Source organism: Eriocheir sinensis, chromosome 52 (genome assembly GCF_024679095.1).
Source record: "Eriocheir sinensis breed Jianghai 21 chromosome 52, ASM2467909v1, whole genome shotgun sequence".
Classification (NCBI taxonomy): Eukaryota; Metazoa; Arthropoda; class Malacostraca; order Decapoda; family Varunidae; genus Eriocheir; species Eriocheir sinensis.
In genome coordinates this window covers 12,287,178-12,301,758 of record NC_066560.1, presented here as the reverse complement: position 1 = coordinate 12,301,758, position 14,581 = coordinate 12,287,178, and the positions used below count along the sequence as shown (strand labels likewise).

General features: G+C 47.7%; 1 protein-coding gene across 1 annotated transcript; it reads right to left on the bottom strand.

Moving 5' to 3' along the window:
* Window positions 1–383: 383 nt before the first annotated feature.
* Window positions 384–13,058, bottom strand: LOC126983089 (homeobox protein Nkx-2.1-like; the record flags this gene model as incomplete). Its single annotated transcript, XM_050835592.1, has 4 exons — window positions 384–6,069; window positions 6,224–6,428; window positions 7,881–7,970; window positions 12,603–13,058. Coding segments are annotated over 4 exons (984 nt in total), but the record flags the coding sequence as incomplete, so codon positions are not given.
* Window positions 13,059–14,581: the final 1,523 nt, after the last annotated feature.

The following is a 14,581-nucleotide window of genomic DNA, read 5'->3' as shown; positions in this document are numbered from 1 at the left end:
CTGCTTTGTCTTTTCTCATTTGCTTTGTTTTCATTCCCCGCTGCTTACCTCTGCTTCCTCTTCACGCTCGTTAGTCTTTCCTTGCTTACATCTGCGCGACGTGATTAACCTGTCTTGGCTGTCGAGGGTGACGCGTCTCCCGCCCCTCGTCTGCTGTCGTCGCGCTGCTCCTCGCTCCTGGTCATCGGCTTGGCGTGTCTTGAAGGGGCCTCGTGTGATCTTCCTCTGTCCATCACCTTAACTCATAAGCTCTCGTGTTCTTGTTATTTTTCACCGCGAGGAGTAGATTGATATTCATTTGTAATACCATTGTGTTCATTGGAATTCATATATGTGTATTTCCTACATAGAGGAGAAGAAAAGGATGAATAAAAGGGATAACCGAGAATTATTCGTTTATTTCTTCAAAAATCTATCTATGTACTAAAAATGGGGGAACCTTTATATATCATCTAGAGCGGAGGGGAGGTGCCCCGAGGGTCCGCGCCCCGGGGTGGTCACGGCGGCCCCCGCTGCCCCCCGCCCCGGGTCAAAGCCCCTGGGTGTGGCCTGCCTGCCGGTGTCCGCTACACCCTGCTGGGTTTTGGTGCAGGACCATGAGCCTGTGCAGGCCACTCCGGAGGGTGTGGGGGCCCCGCACCTCCTCGGGGTGGGTGTGCCCCGTGCACGCCCCCTCCCAGGTCACGAGGGTGTGTGGTCTGCCGCGAGGGTCTTACGCTAGGACTGCAGGAAGGCATTTTGATTGGCTGAGCGTGGCTGGCGGGGCGCCGCTGACTGGCTCTCGGGCGTGACTAGGGCGTGTGTGTGTGTGTGTGTGTGTGTGTGTGTGTGTGTGTGTGTGCGCGCGCGCGCTCAAGTGTGTGTGTGTGTGTGTGTGTGTGTGTGTGTGTGTGTGTGTGTGTGTGTCCCCGCGGCAGACATCCCATCACCTGAAAACTGCCTCCTCGATACACTAAATCTCTGTGAAAGACTTGTTGGTGTTTAGATTCACGTTGTCCAGTGGCCTAACAACAGGTGCGGCGGCGGCGGCGACCGCGCAGGGTTGCCGACGCGGCCGCGGCCGCAGCGCCGGGCGGGGCGGCGGGGGCGGCGGACCCCGCGTCCCCGCCGCTAATACTGTCACTCACAGTCTTAACAATTAAATACTAAACTTAGGCTTCAAGTGCATAACCTTTAAGTTAATGGATCCAAGGTGAAGGAATGTGCCCACAGTACAATGCTATCTGTCTGTCTGTCTGTCTGTCTGTACACCTTTATACAAACTACGCGTATGTACAACAACACCGTTTGGCACTATGACAGCACTATACCGCGTGCTACAGTTACATGGGTCTGTCTAAGATGTATAGAGGTATGTATATGTATATATACATGGATATGTATCTATACATGTACCGGACGCGAAGACACTACAGCAGCTCACTGTGGGGCTGCTCGGGCCGGCAGTGCGTGGCGGTGGGGAGCTGCACGCGACGCCGAAGGGAGGTGCCACCGCCGCCGCCGCCACCGCCTTGTGCGTGCCCGGGACGCCTGTGTGTTCAGGTGGACAGGGACGAGGCGCCGCGCCTCCTCAGGGTGAGTTGAGGCGCCGCGACGCCGTGACAGTTTGTGTTTCGCTCGCGGCTCGGGGTCAGGGGCGTGCCGGGCGACGCCGCTTGGCACCGCTCGTGTCCGCCTCCAGGCTCACCGGCGCCTCCGCCCAACCGGCGATGCTGAGCGGTGGCGGCGGCACGCAAGCGCGGATTGGGGGACACCCCTACTGCTGCCTCCACCATCACCGCCGCCGCCGCCACTCGCCCCGACACATTTTCGGAGCGTTGTTTGATTATCATCTGCATTGAGCATTTAGGACAGCGTGGAGCATTGTCCCGGCGCGGCGGGGAGCGGCCTCGCCTCGTGGTAATGAAAGATACACGAGCCGCCGCGTCCTCAAGGGGCTCAGGCCGCCTAGCGCCGCCGGGCTGTCCACGGCGCTAATGGGCCGCGGCACGACCCTCGCAGTTTTTGCCTGACTCGAGTGTTACGTGTGTTCGATGCTGACGGAAGAGCCGCCCCCCCCTCTCCCAGGCACGGGGGTGGCAGGCCGGTGTGGCGGCGGCAGGAACGTGATGCGCGGCCCCGGGAGTGCCAGGGACGCCTTCCGGTGCTGGGTCATGCCCGACGTGTGTGGCTTGGGTTGAGGGGCGGGAGGGGCGCATCTCCCTCTTACAGTCACCCACCAGCCACCCCACTCCCACCTCACCCCCTACCCCCTGCCTCCCCGTCTCCTCCCCTCCCTTTCCCCATCGTTGCGCCCCCTCCCCCCCGAGCCTGGCATTAACAGTGTATGTACAAGAGCGAAGGTTCGTTGCGTCGCCGTGATCAGCGTGACGCGGAGACGCTCGGCGGAGACAACGGTGAACAGCTACCCTGAGGATGTCTATTGCTTCGTCGGCGGCGGCGGCAGCGGTGGTGGTGGTAGCGATGGTGGTGATGGTGGTAACGGTGCTGGCGATTGATTTCTAAGTGTTCTTGGTGGATGCATTGATAGTGGTGATGTCACTGGTGGTGGCGGGCTTTGTTGTGGTGGTGATGGTGGTGGTGGGGGGGCGGCGACGGCGGTGGCGGCGGCGGGGGCGGTGGTGGTGGCCTCAACGTCGCTACTTTCCCACGTTCCAAGTTTTCCTTTGATTGGGATTCCGTCGCCTGGCAGAAACGCTTCCTTTGTGAACGGAGAGCACATCTTCCTCCCTCTCGCCTCCACTCGCCCTGGCCTCCTCTCCTTTCGCTCTCCTTCTCCGCTCTTTCCTCTCTCTTCTCAAAGTGGATACAATCCCCCACAATTCCAGTCTTCCCTCGCTCCCTCCCTCCCTCCCTCCCAATGCCCAAGTGTTGTGTTATTTCGTTCGTTCGTTCGTTCATTCTTTCGTTCGATCATGACGGCGTGACGTGAGTGACGCACGAACACGTCCAAATTACTAACGTACGCGACTATCACTGTTACGACACTACCGTCCCTGAAACGACTGCTACTGTTACTACTTCCCTTGCCGAGCATTCTTCGGCTGGCCTCAACCGTCCCCCTCCCCTTCACACACTACTGCCACCCTCCCTAACCTTCCGTCACTACCACGAACACTACTCTGCCACTACCTAAGTCACTGCTACCACCATCACCACCGCTACCATAACCACCACCACCATCACCACCACTCCCATAACCTTCCCCGTCCCCACCACTACTCCAACCACCACTTCCTTGCCTACTACCCCCTACCACTATCACTACCACTACCCCGCTAGTAATGCCGGCCCTGGTGCGAGGAGGGACACTGAGATAAGGCAGAACAAGGCGCTTTGAGTGCCTCTCCCCCGCCTCGGGACGCCCTCGTTGGGGCTCCCGCGGGCAGGTCTCTTTGGGCCTTGAGCCTCGAGTCTCAGCCGTGGACTCGACCTGGTGGAGGCGAGGCTTGGCGGCGCGTGTGTCCTGCTCCTCCATCCAAGCGCCTCCACCAGTGACTGAAGGCGTTGGTGGAGGCTGGTGGCGCCACTGTGGGTGATCTCTCCTCCGCTGGTCTTAGAGGGACTTAGTGGAGAGTACCAGTGTGATGTTTGTACTCCACCAATTGAGCTTCTCGACTAATTTTCTCCACTAATGACTGGCGGAGTTGATGAATGTTTTCTCTTAACTGTAGATCTGTTATCGTTGTCAGTTGTCCTCCAGCAGTTCAACTCATCCACCAGCCATTTGAGGGAGCTGATGCATTTGCCCCTACAGTGGCGGGTTGCAATTACATTATTTCTTGGTTTCTCATTGGTGGAGTCGTTTACTAAGACGTTCCCATCTGTGTTACCGGAGGATTGACTCTTTACGTGACTGTTATGTTTGATAAATTTTGGTTGGCGGAGTCTCCGTCGCGTCACCAAGCCTCACCTGCGCGTCTTAAGAGTTAATTAACGTTATCGTACAAGGTGACTTATTGGCGTTATGACTAACAGAGGAACAAGGTCAAGGTCGTTCGGCGATCACGTGACAACTATAAATACTTTGCTGTTAACAATGTTTGGTGTTACCTCTACCTCGTGTATGCGTGTGTGTACGTGTGTATGTGTGACGCATGCATGTGTACACAACTGACCTTTTTCGTCGGTGTACATTTACGTGGATGCATACATACGCACATATATACATACATAGACGCTATACATACTTACAAGACACTGGTAGCTTGTTCGTGTGTGTGTGTACATTACTGTGTGTACGCAATTGTGTGTACATTTTTGTGTGTACATTACTGTGTGTACATTACTGACCTGTTATGAGGGATGATTTTTTTTTGTTCCATTTTTTTTCCTCCAAAAAATTTTCCTTAAACGCTAAACCAAAAAAAAAAAAAAGTTACAATAATAGAAAGTTTCCTTCCTTCCTAAGGGTGAAATGGACACACACACACACACACACACACACACACACAGAGGACTTGGGCAAACATCGGGTGAGTATGAAACAACTTTTCGAAGCTTTGGGTCTGCAAATGAAGCTTCGGAACTGCAGAGCCTCGCCATTTAGGTTCAAGTCCCCCAAACATAGACTTCAGGACTTAATTTGCGTGCGGGCGTGTGTGCGTGCGTGTGTGCAGTGGTAGGTCCGAACAGTAGACTGGGAGGAAGGGGGAAAGAGGGGAGGGGGGGAGAACAACAGGGAGAAGGGGAGGAGAAAAGAAAAGGGAAAGGGGCAAGAGGCAAAGGAAAAGGAAGTAGAGGAAAATGAAATGTGGAGAAAGAAGAAGACAGAAACAAAGGGGGAAAAGGAGGAATAGACGAGGTAAGGGAAAGGAGGGAAGGAGAGGAGAGAATGGGAGGAGGAGGGGTAGGAGGAGGCAGGGAGATGGGATAACGGGAGGAGACAAGGGACAGATTCACACGGGTCCTTTGGTGGTCATTGTGGAGGGAAAGGCTGAACCGAGATTTAAGGAAAGTGTTGTGGAGGAGTGTTGTTCAAGGGAGGGAGGGATGGAAGAAGGGAGGGAGGGAGGGAGCATGGGAAAATAGGAAGGAAGGAGGAATGAGTGAAATAAATAAGAAATATAAATGAATATGCTGAAGGAAAAACAAGATGATAATGAGAAGAGAGAGATGAAGAGAGAGAGAGATAGAGAGAAAGAGACAAGTCGATACACAGACTCCTAAAATATCAATCCTAAAAATAGTATAAATAATCGAGTTTCCATTTTTAAACCTACCTAAAAATACCAGGGCGTGGAGGGCTTGCGGGAAGGGTGCATGGAGGCGGCGGGAGGAGGAACACTAGGGGGGTGGGGGGGCGGGAGGACTAGGGGGTGGAGGTAGTACTAGGCAGAGAGTGGAGGTGAAGATTCAAGAAGAGGACAGGAGAAGATGATAGACGAGACAGGGAGGGAGGTAGAAGGGAGGAGACAGAGGAGGGAGGAGAATACTAAGAAAGAATGGAAGCAATACTAGGAGGGGATAGGATGAAGGAGAGGAATAGAGACAGGAAGGTGGAGGGAAGAATGAGAGCAAGGAGAAGACAGATATACATGTAGAAGACAAGTACAAGAAGAGGTAGAGGCGGACGGGGGGAGAGAGAGATACAGGTAGAGTGGTACAGACATCAAGGGTCAAAGGAAAATAATTACTAGGACAGGTATGAATATAGACAGAGAGAGAGACAGGAAGAAAGGTTACGGTACAAGGAAAGACAAACACAGGTACAGAAATGGACAGGTAGAGAGAGACAGGAAAAGGTTTAGGGTGCAAGGAAAGAGACCGGAACAGGTACAGGTGTGGACAGGTAGGTAGGTCGGACAGGTAGATCGGCTTACTAAACGGGTTAAGTTCACCAGGTGCGACTTTGTAACGGGAAGTAGCACATGTTGGGGGGGTTGTGGGGCGTGGCGGGGGGCGTGACCATGTGGTGAGTTGGGGGCGTCATGCGCGCGTACTCCCCGCTGATGGAGGAGACCGGGGGCAGGCAGGCGGGGGCGGTGGAGGAGACGCCCCCGCCCACCACAGGCTCCGTCATCATGGGCGAGGAGCAGCCGCCGCCGAGCTCACTGATCACGTGGGAGCCTAGGGAAGAGAGAGGAAATGGTGTGGTTGTGTTAGTATGAGTTCGCCATATCGTACGCACTGTTCCAATTTGTACCCTTCCACCCCCAATACTTATACACTCCCCAACCTTCTCCCCTGCCCCCTCCCCTCAAACACACACCCAAACACTTACCAGACAGATGCACGGAGCCGGAGTATGAGGTGGGCGTGTGGTGATGCTCGGGGTGATGCTGGGCGGCGTGGTGCACGGGCTGCGAGGCGTGGGGCGTGGATGAGGGCGTGGACTGCGTGGGCGCGTCGTGGTCATCGCCGGTAGGGCAAGGCTTCCCGTCCTTCACCAAGACGGGCACGGCCACCCTCCGCGGCGACCCGACCGACTGTGCGGAGGAAGAAAAGGAAGTTGAAGTAAAAAGAACAAAAACAAGACGAACACGAGTGAACGGGAACAAGAAGAACACGAATGAACAAGAACAAGAACAAAAACAAGAAGATCGAGAACAAAAATGAGAAGAACAAGGACAAGAAGAACACGAATGAACAAGAAAAAGAACAAAAACAAGAGTATCGAGAATAAAAATGAGAAGAACAGGGACAAGAAGAACACGAATGAACAAGAAAAAGAACAAAAACAAAAGGATCGAGAACCAAAATGAGAAAAACAAGGACAAGAACAAGAGAAATATGAACAAGAGGAACAAGAACGAGAAGACCAATAACAAGAAGAACACCAAGAGGAACACTAACAAAAATATAAACAAGAACAAAAAGAACAAGAACGAAAACAAGAATAAGAGAGAGGAGAAGATTGAGACGAATAAGAAAGACGGAGAGATAGAGAGAACACGAAGGAAGAAATCAGAGAGAGAGAGAGAGAGAGAGAGAGAGAGAGAGAGAGAGAGAGAGAGAGAGAGAGAGAGAGAGAGAGAGAGAGAGAGAGAGAGAGAGAGAGAGAGAGAGAGAGAGAGAGATGATTGGAAGAAGGAAGAGAGAGAAGATAGGAAGACGGAGATAAGAGAGAATAAGCAAAGATGAGATAAGGAAGAAGAAGCATGGGATCAGAAACAGGATAAGCTGATGACCAAAAGAAAAGAAAAAAAAAACGAATTATAGAGAAGAAAAAAGAAGAAAAAATCACAAAATCAGTTAACGAAAAAAACCATCAAATCCAAAAAGTAAAAAAAGAAATACCCTCAAAATAACCCGCATCTTAATCCCCTCAAAAAAATAAATATACATGAAATTAAAACCCGCCCCCACAAGTGCATGCTTTTAATAGTATCGTTTTTCACTTGGCTCGCTATTTTTTCCGGCTAATGAATCGCTCGTCTAATCAGCGACTCCGGCCTCACGTGAAGCAAAACGCGACGCACAAGATTATACGTAAAAATTGAGGCTTTGGGAATTAAGTTTAAGTCGGCTTCTGAGTGACGCACGAATATTGATCATGAGGACACGTGAGAAGGGGGGAGGGGGGAAGGCAGATATAGGGAGAAACCAGGTGGACATAGGAGACACAGGGATATGCAAGGGAGTGTGTTGGATAAAGAGGGTAGGAGACACTGGGATATGCAAGGGAGAGTGATGGATTAAGAGAGTAAGACATAAGAAGTAGTTTAAGGACATGGGGGGCCACTTTAGGACACGGGAAATTACAAAACCATAGATTAATACTAAGGAACATGTCGTATTATCTAGCCATACAGTAAACTTCATAAACACAGGTCTTAGACAGCACATATGATTAAGGGGGTTTTATAGGACATGGGGATCACCTTAGGACAGAGGGGGATTGTACAGATGACACAGGTGGACACGTGGACGCCCCTTACCTGTGAGCTTGATGAATTAGGGTCGGACATGGACTTCTCCTTGGCCGCGCGCTTCATCTTGTACCTGTGATTCTGGAACCAGATCTTCACCTGTGGGAGAACAAGAACGCAGGTGTGAGGGGGATGGCTGTTGGTGTGGTGGTGATGGTGGTGGTGGTGGTGGTTGTACTGATGATGGTGTAGTGTAGTGATTCCTGTGGTTATATAGTGGTGATGCATGTAATGGTGGTGATAAGTGATGGCCGTGGTGTGGGTGCTGTGGTGGTGATGGGGTGGTGATGGTAGTGGTGATGGTGATGTGAGGATTAAAGCTGATGGTGGTTATGAAACTTTGATATATCTTCCTGCAGTGAAACGTTTAAGAGTGGAGTTTTTTTGAGTACTCGAAAACGTTTTAGTCATGCACGTTTCTTTTTATTGCTCGAAGCCGTAATTTACTTTTACCGTCAACGTTTTTGGCGTGAAGCTTTTTAGAGAGCATTCCAGCATTCGTTAGCACGGTTGGGCTGGACTCCCCTCCCCCGCCCCCCACACCTGACACCCTCCCCTACATACCTACCTGCCCTTCCCCCTACACATAACTGCATGCCTCTCCCCACACCTGCCTGCCCACCACACACCTGTATTCTCCCTCCCCCACAACAAATATTTCCCCCCCACACCTGCCTCTCCCCACACCTGCCTGCCCCCTACACACACCTACCTACCTGCGCCCCCCTTAAACACCTCCCTCCACCCACAGCAAATACTTCCCCTACACACACATCTACCCCTCCCTCACACTTGCCTGCCTCGCCCCCACTCACCCACCTCCTCCCCTCCCTACTCCTACACCTCCCCCCCCCCCTCCCCCACCTTCAATTAAGTGTTGCTTCAAACTCGTCTCATTTTTATTTGTACTTTTTTTATTTGCTCGACGAAACGCGACGCGACGCCAACTGAGGCATAATGGGCGAGAGAGCCGCCAATCAGCTTTTTTGGACTGATATACGCCATGGTCCCTCCCTCCCCCCCCCCCCTCTTTTTTTTTTTTGCTTTTATAGGTGATGCTACTGTTTTCTTTTTTACTAATATTCATTCTTCTTTTTTTTGTGCTAATATTCGCAGTTTTTTTCTTGTACAGATATTCCCAAAGCTCTTTTTTTTACAGATATTCGCAATGTTCTTTTTTGTACTAATATTCTCAAAGCTCTTTTATTTACAGATATTCGCAATGTTCTTTTTTGTACTAATATTCCCAAAGCTCTTTTTTTTTTACAGATATTCGCAATGTTCTTTTTTGTACTAATATTCCCAAAGCTCTTTTTTTTACAGATATTCGCAATGTTCTTTTTTGTACTGATATTCTCAAAGCTCTTTTTTTACAGATATTCGCAATGTTCTTTTTTGTACTAATATTCCCAAAGCTCTTTTTTTTACAGATATTCGCAATGTTCTTTTTTGTACCGATATTCCCAAAGCTCTTTTTTTTACAGATATTCGCAATGTTTTTTTCTTGTACCGATATTCCCAAAGCTCTTTTTTTTTACAGATATTCGCATTGCCTTTTCTTTTCTACCTGATTTCGCTCCTTTTTTCTACTGATATACGTAATCCTCTTTTTTTTTCCCCCTCTGATATACGCGATGCCCCTCGTTTTTCAGGGTTCCATTTTACGCCGTTTTCCATCTCGCGTACTTTCTCCTTTTTTTCAATTTTTAGTTCTGTTTTTTTTGCTAATTTTCAGTCCCTCCAAAAATAGACAGCAACCTATTTTTTGTTCCGTCCGAAATTCCGTAATGCTCGTAATTGATGTGCACGTGTTTTTTGTTTCGTTGTGTTTTTGCTGGTACTGTTGTTGGTGTTGTTGTTGTCGTTGTTATTATTATTATTATTATTATTATTATTATTATTATTATTATTATTATTATTATTATTATTGTTCTTATACCTTTGATTTATATTTATTTCAAGTTTTTATCATCCTTTTTATTCTATTTTCATTTGTAATTCGTTCTATATAAAGAAACTCCTTTGTTCTCTTCTCCGTCTCCTCCTCCTCCTCCTCCTTCTTCACTTCGTCTGAATCTAACAGCGATACCAAATTAGCTTTCTGTGGATCGGTGATATTCTCTCTCTCTCTCTCTCTCTCTCTCTCTCTCTCTCTCTCTCTCCAATCCATCTATCTACTTATCTATCACACACACACACACACACACACACACACACACACACACACACACACACACACATTGAAGGGTAAAGGCCACATCCTTGATCAAGCTTGACGTGTGCACTCAGGCAGGACTTGATGAGGAGGGAGAGAGAGGGAGGGAGGGAGGGAGAGAGAGAGGGAGAGAGAGAGGGAGGGAGGGAGGGAAGGGTCCGGGGTATAGGAATTGGAGGGAAGGAGCTTGGTATGAGGGAGAGGAGGAAGAGAGAAGGAGGAGGAGAAAGGGACAGGAGACAGAGAAGGGAGGATTCAATAGTTGTACAGCCAAAGAATGCAAGAAGGAAAGAGAGAAAAAGGAGAAACTTGATGAACACAATGAATAGGAAGCAATTGTGAAAGAGATCCCATGAATGCTCGAAAGATATGTATTTAGATGTGTTATAAGAAGATTACCGATTAGAAGAAAGGGATTGCAGGATATGTATTTAGATGTGTTATTAAAGGAGAATACCGATTAGCAGAAAGGGATTGAAGGATACGTATTTAGATGTGTTAAAAGAAGATTACCGATTAGCAGAAAGGAATTGCAGGATATGTATTTAGATGTGTTATTAAAGGAGAATACCGATGAAAAAGTGGAATAAAACGTGTAAATAAAAAGACCTCAACAACAACGCAGCGATTTTAACGAAGAGGAAGAAAGATAAACCGAGAGAGAAGAAGTGGAAGGATAAGAAGCCGATGATGAAAGAGGAAAGGAAAGAAGATAGAAAGAAAATCAAAACAAGGAGGAGAAGAGAAAGAAGAGACTGAAGAGGAGACAGTGGAGAAGAAGAAGAATTAGATGAAGATGGATTAGAAGGAGAAGAAAAAAAAATAGAAAACAGTAACTAAGACGCAATTGAAGAAACATAGGAAGAAATGAAGACAAAAAAATAAGAATGAACGAGAAAAAGAGGAGGAGGAGAAGAAGAAGAAGAAGCAAAAGAAGAAACAGGAGGAAGAAGACGAAAGAACATTAGGAGGAGGACGAGAAGAAGAACCAAGGGAAGGAGAAGGGAAGGAGGACCAGGAGGAGGAGGAGGAGGAGGAGGAGGAGGAGGAGGAGGAGGAGGAGGGTCTTCATTGTAAGCTTCTCGTCCTTGTTCGTGGAGTGAGTGATGACAAAGCGGTTAACAGAGTGGTGAGGTGGAGCGTGAGGGAGCCCGGCGGGGGGTGGAAGAGGAGGAGGAGGAGGAGGAGTGGTGGTAGCGGTGGTGGTGTCTGTGTGGGAAAATGTTGTACGCTTGTGTTAGTAATATTATGGTGTTGTGGTGGTGGTGGTGGTGGTGGATAACGCAACGTGGAACAGTTAGTTTGGAAGAGTTGGTAGCTATAGGTGGAGTATCGTTTGTGTGTGTGTGTGTGTGTGTGTGTGTGTGTGTGGAATAGGAGTATGTTGTGAAGTTACGTAAAATGTGGAGGAGGGAGTGTTAGAAGCGCATGTGGTGGGGGTAACATGTGGAGTGTATGTGGACTAGTGTTATGTGTTAGCTGTATGTTGTAGGAGAAAGTGGATTGCTAAAGGAAGTATATGTGTTGCGGTGTGGAAAAGAAAGTGCGGAAGAGTGTGTGACGTGGAGCTATATGTGGAAGGGTGTGGATTAGTGTGTGTGGAAGGGGTGGTATGACTGGGAGTGTGGAAGAGACGCTACTGTAACTTGGACCAAATATTAATAGAAAAAAATAATGAATAAACAGCATAGGCAGCGAATGGATAATTATATGATAGGAAAAAGGAACAGAGGGAGTTGAGGACGAAGAAATAATAGATAGATAGATAGATAGATAGATTAATGGAAAAAAATAATAAATAAAAAGTATAGGAAACAATCGGGTAATTATAAGATAGGAAAAAGGAACAGAAGGAGTTTAGGACGAAGAAATAATAGATAGATAGATAGAGAGAGAGAGAGAGAGATAGAGAGAGAGAGAGAGAGAGAGAGAGAGAGAGAGAGAGAGAGAGAGAGAGAGAGAGAGAGAGAGAGAGAGAGAGAGAGAGAGAGAGAGAGAGAGACGAGGGGTGGGGGGACCTGATATTATTACCTGTTACTGGACGGACAATCATCGCCGCCGACCGTCGGGGATTCTTTATTAAAACCATCCCACGGCTCGTTATTCTCTCTCTCTCTCTCTCTCTCTCTCTCTCATTTACTCTGGCTCCCTTCTTCCAATCTTTATCACATTCACTCCATTCCTTTTTTTTCTACGTCCATTTCTGTTATATTCATTCATGCTTTATTCATTTTCTTCCCTCATTGTCTTCCCAATTTTGTCTTCATTCATTATTCTTCATCCTCCCTAGTTCGTATAATGACCTCAAAAAAAGTTACATGGGAAATCGAAATACTAAGAACAGGTTTACAGGTATTACCCACACAACGAAAGGTATATTAAAAAGGGAGACATGTGTATGATATAAGCGGTAGTATTCTCCCTTAGTATTCTCCCTTCATAATATACATGTGTAGGGAGTGGGCGCCAGGTGTGGTGGTGAGGGGGAGGTGGGGGGGAGGGAGAGTGCACCTTACCTGTGTGGGCGTCAGGTGGATGAGGGCGGCCAGCTGCTCGATCTCAGGTGCGCTCAGGTACTTTTGCTGCTTGAAGCGTCGCTCTAACTCGTATACCTGTGAGAAGGAGGGAAGGGAGGGGACAGGTGCGTGGAGGGGACAGGGAGAGAAAGAAGTGGAGGAAAAGTGGAAGGAAAGTAAGAGGAAAAGGGTCGATGAGGAGGAGGGATTATGGAAAAGGCGGAGAGGAAGGAAAGATGGAGAGGCAGATGCGTGGAGACAGGAAGAGAAAGAAGTGGAGGAAAAGTGGAAGGAAAGTAAGGGGGAGGCAGGTGTGTGGAGGGGCAGGGCGAGAAAGAAATGGAGGAAACGAGAGGAAAAGGGCCAGGGGGGGGAAACAGGTGCGTGGAGGGAAAGAGGAGAAAGAAGTGGAGGAAAGACGGGAGGAGAGAAAGAGAAAAGGGGTTGTGGTGGAGGAGGAATGTGGAAAAGGAATCAAGGAAGGAAAGAGAAAGAATAAGAGGAAAAGAAGTGAATGAAGGATAGAAAGAACGAAAAGGAAAGGAAGGAATAAGACAGAGGGGGGAGGAAAGAGAGAGAGAGAGAGAGAGAGAGAGAGAGAGAGAGAGAGAGAGAGAGAGAGAGAGAGAGAGAGAGAGAGAGAGAGAGAGAGAGAGAGAGAGAGAGAGAGAGAGAGAGAGAGAGAGAGAGAGAGAGAGAGAGAGAGAGAGAAAATCCAATTAGAAAGACGAGAAAATTAAAACTATAGAGGAAGGATAACTAAAATCTGTATTAATTAGCCATGAGTGCATATCCTCTGGTGTTGGTAGATATCAGAGTGAAGGTGGAAGAATTTGTAAGATTCGTTAAAGTGGAGATGAAAGAACTTGTATCGTACGTGTAGAGGTTAGGTAGAATAACTTGAATTACCCGTTAGGAGGAAGGTGTAAGAACTTGTAAGACTCGTTAATTAAAGTGGAGATTAAAGAACTTGTATCGTACGTGTTGAGGTGAGGAAAAATAACTTATATATTACCCGGTAGGAGGAAGGCGAGAGAACTTGCTCTACTCGTTCGAAGAAGATAAAAAATGTATTAATTGTTAGAGGAAGGATAATAAAATTTGTATTAATCGTAACATGGTGTTTTGGTGTTGGTTATTGTGGTGGATAATGCAAAGTGGAAGAGTTAGTGTGGTAGCTGTAGGTGGAGTATTGTGTGTGTGTGTGTGTGTGTGGAAGAACATATATTAATCGTTATAGGTAAAAGAAAAGAGCCTCTACTACTCTATATAACAACCTATAGATACGGAAAATGACATAAGAAGGGTTGGGGCATACAGGTAAAGGAAGTTGACGAAAAAAAAATCAATGATCTTACCTGAGGGAATAGGGGAATTAATGAAAAACAGCGTGGATAAGGGAGTAAGTGACTATTTAATGGACTGACTTACTGATTAGAAGGGGGAGAGGATGGGAAGGAAGGGAAATTACACGAAAAAAAAAAAACAGTGGATGATTTTACGAATGAGGGAATAGGGGAATCTGGAAAACAGCGTGGATAAGGGAGTAAGTGACTATTTAATGGACTGACTTACTGATTAGAAGGGGGAGAGAATGAGAAGGAAGGGAAGTTCCACGAAAAAAAAAAAACTGGATGATTTTACGAATGAGGGAATAGGGGAATTAATGATAAGGAGTAAGTGAAGGATTATGAGGAGATAATGGGAAGGAAGGGAAGTTCCACGAAAAAAAAAAAAAAACAGTGGGTGATTTTACGAATGAGGGAATAGGGGAATTAATATAAAACAGCGTGGATAAGGGAGTAAGTGACTATTTAATGGACTGACTTACTGATTAGAAGGGGGAGAGAATGAGAAGGAAGGGAAATTACACGAAAATAAAACAGAGTATGATTTTATGAATGAGGGAATAGGGGAATCAATGAAAAACAGCGTGGATAAGGGAGTAAGTGACTATTTAATGGACTGACTTACTGATT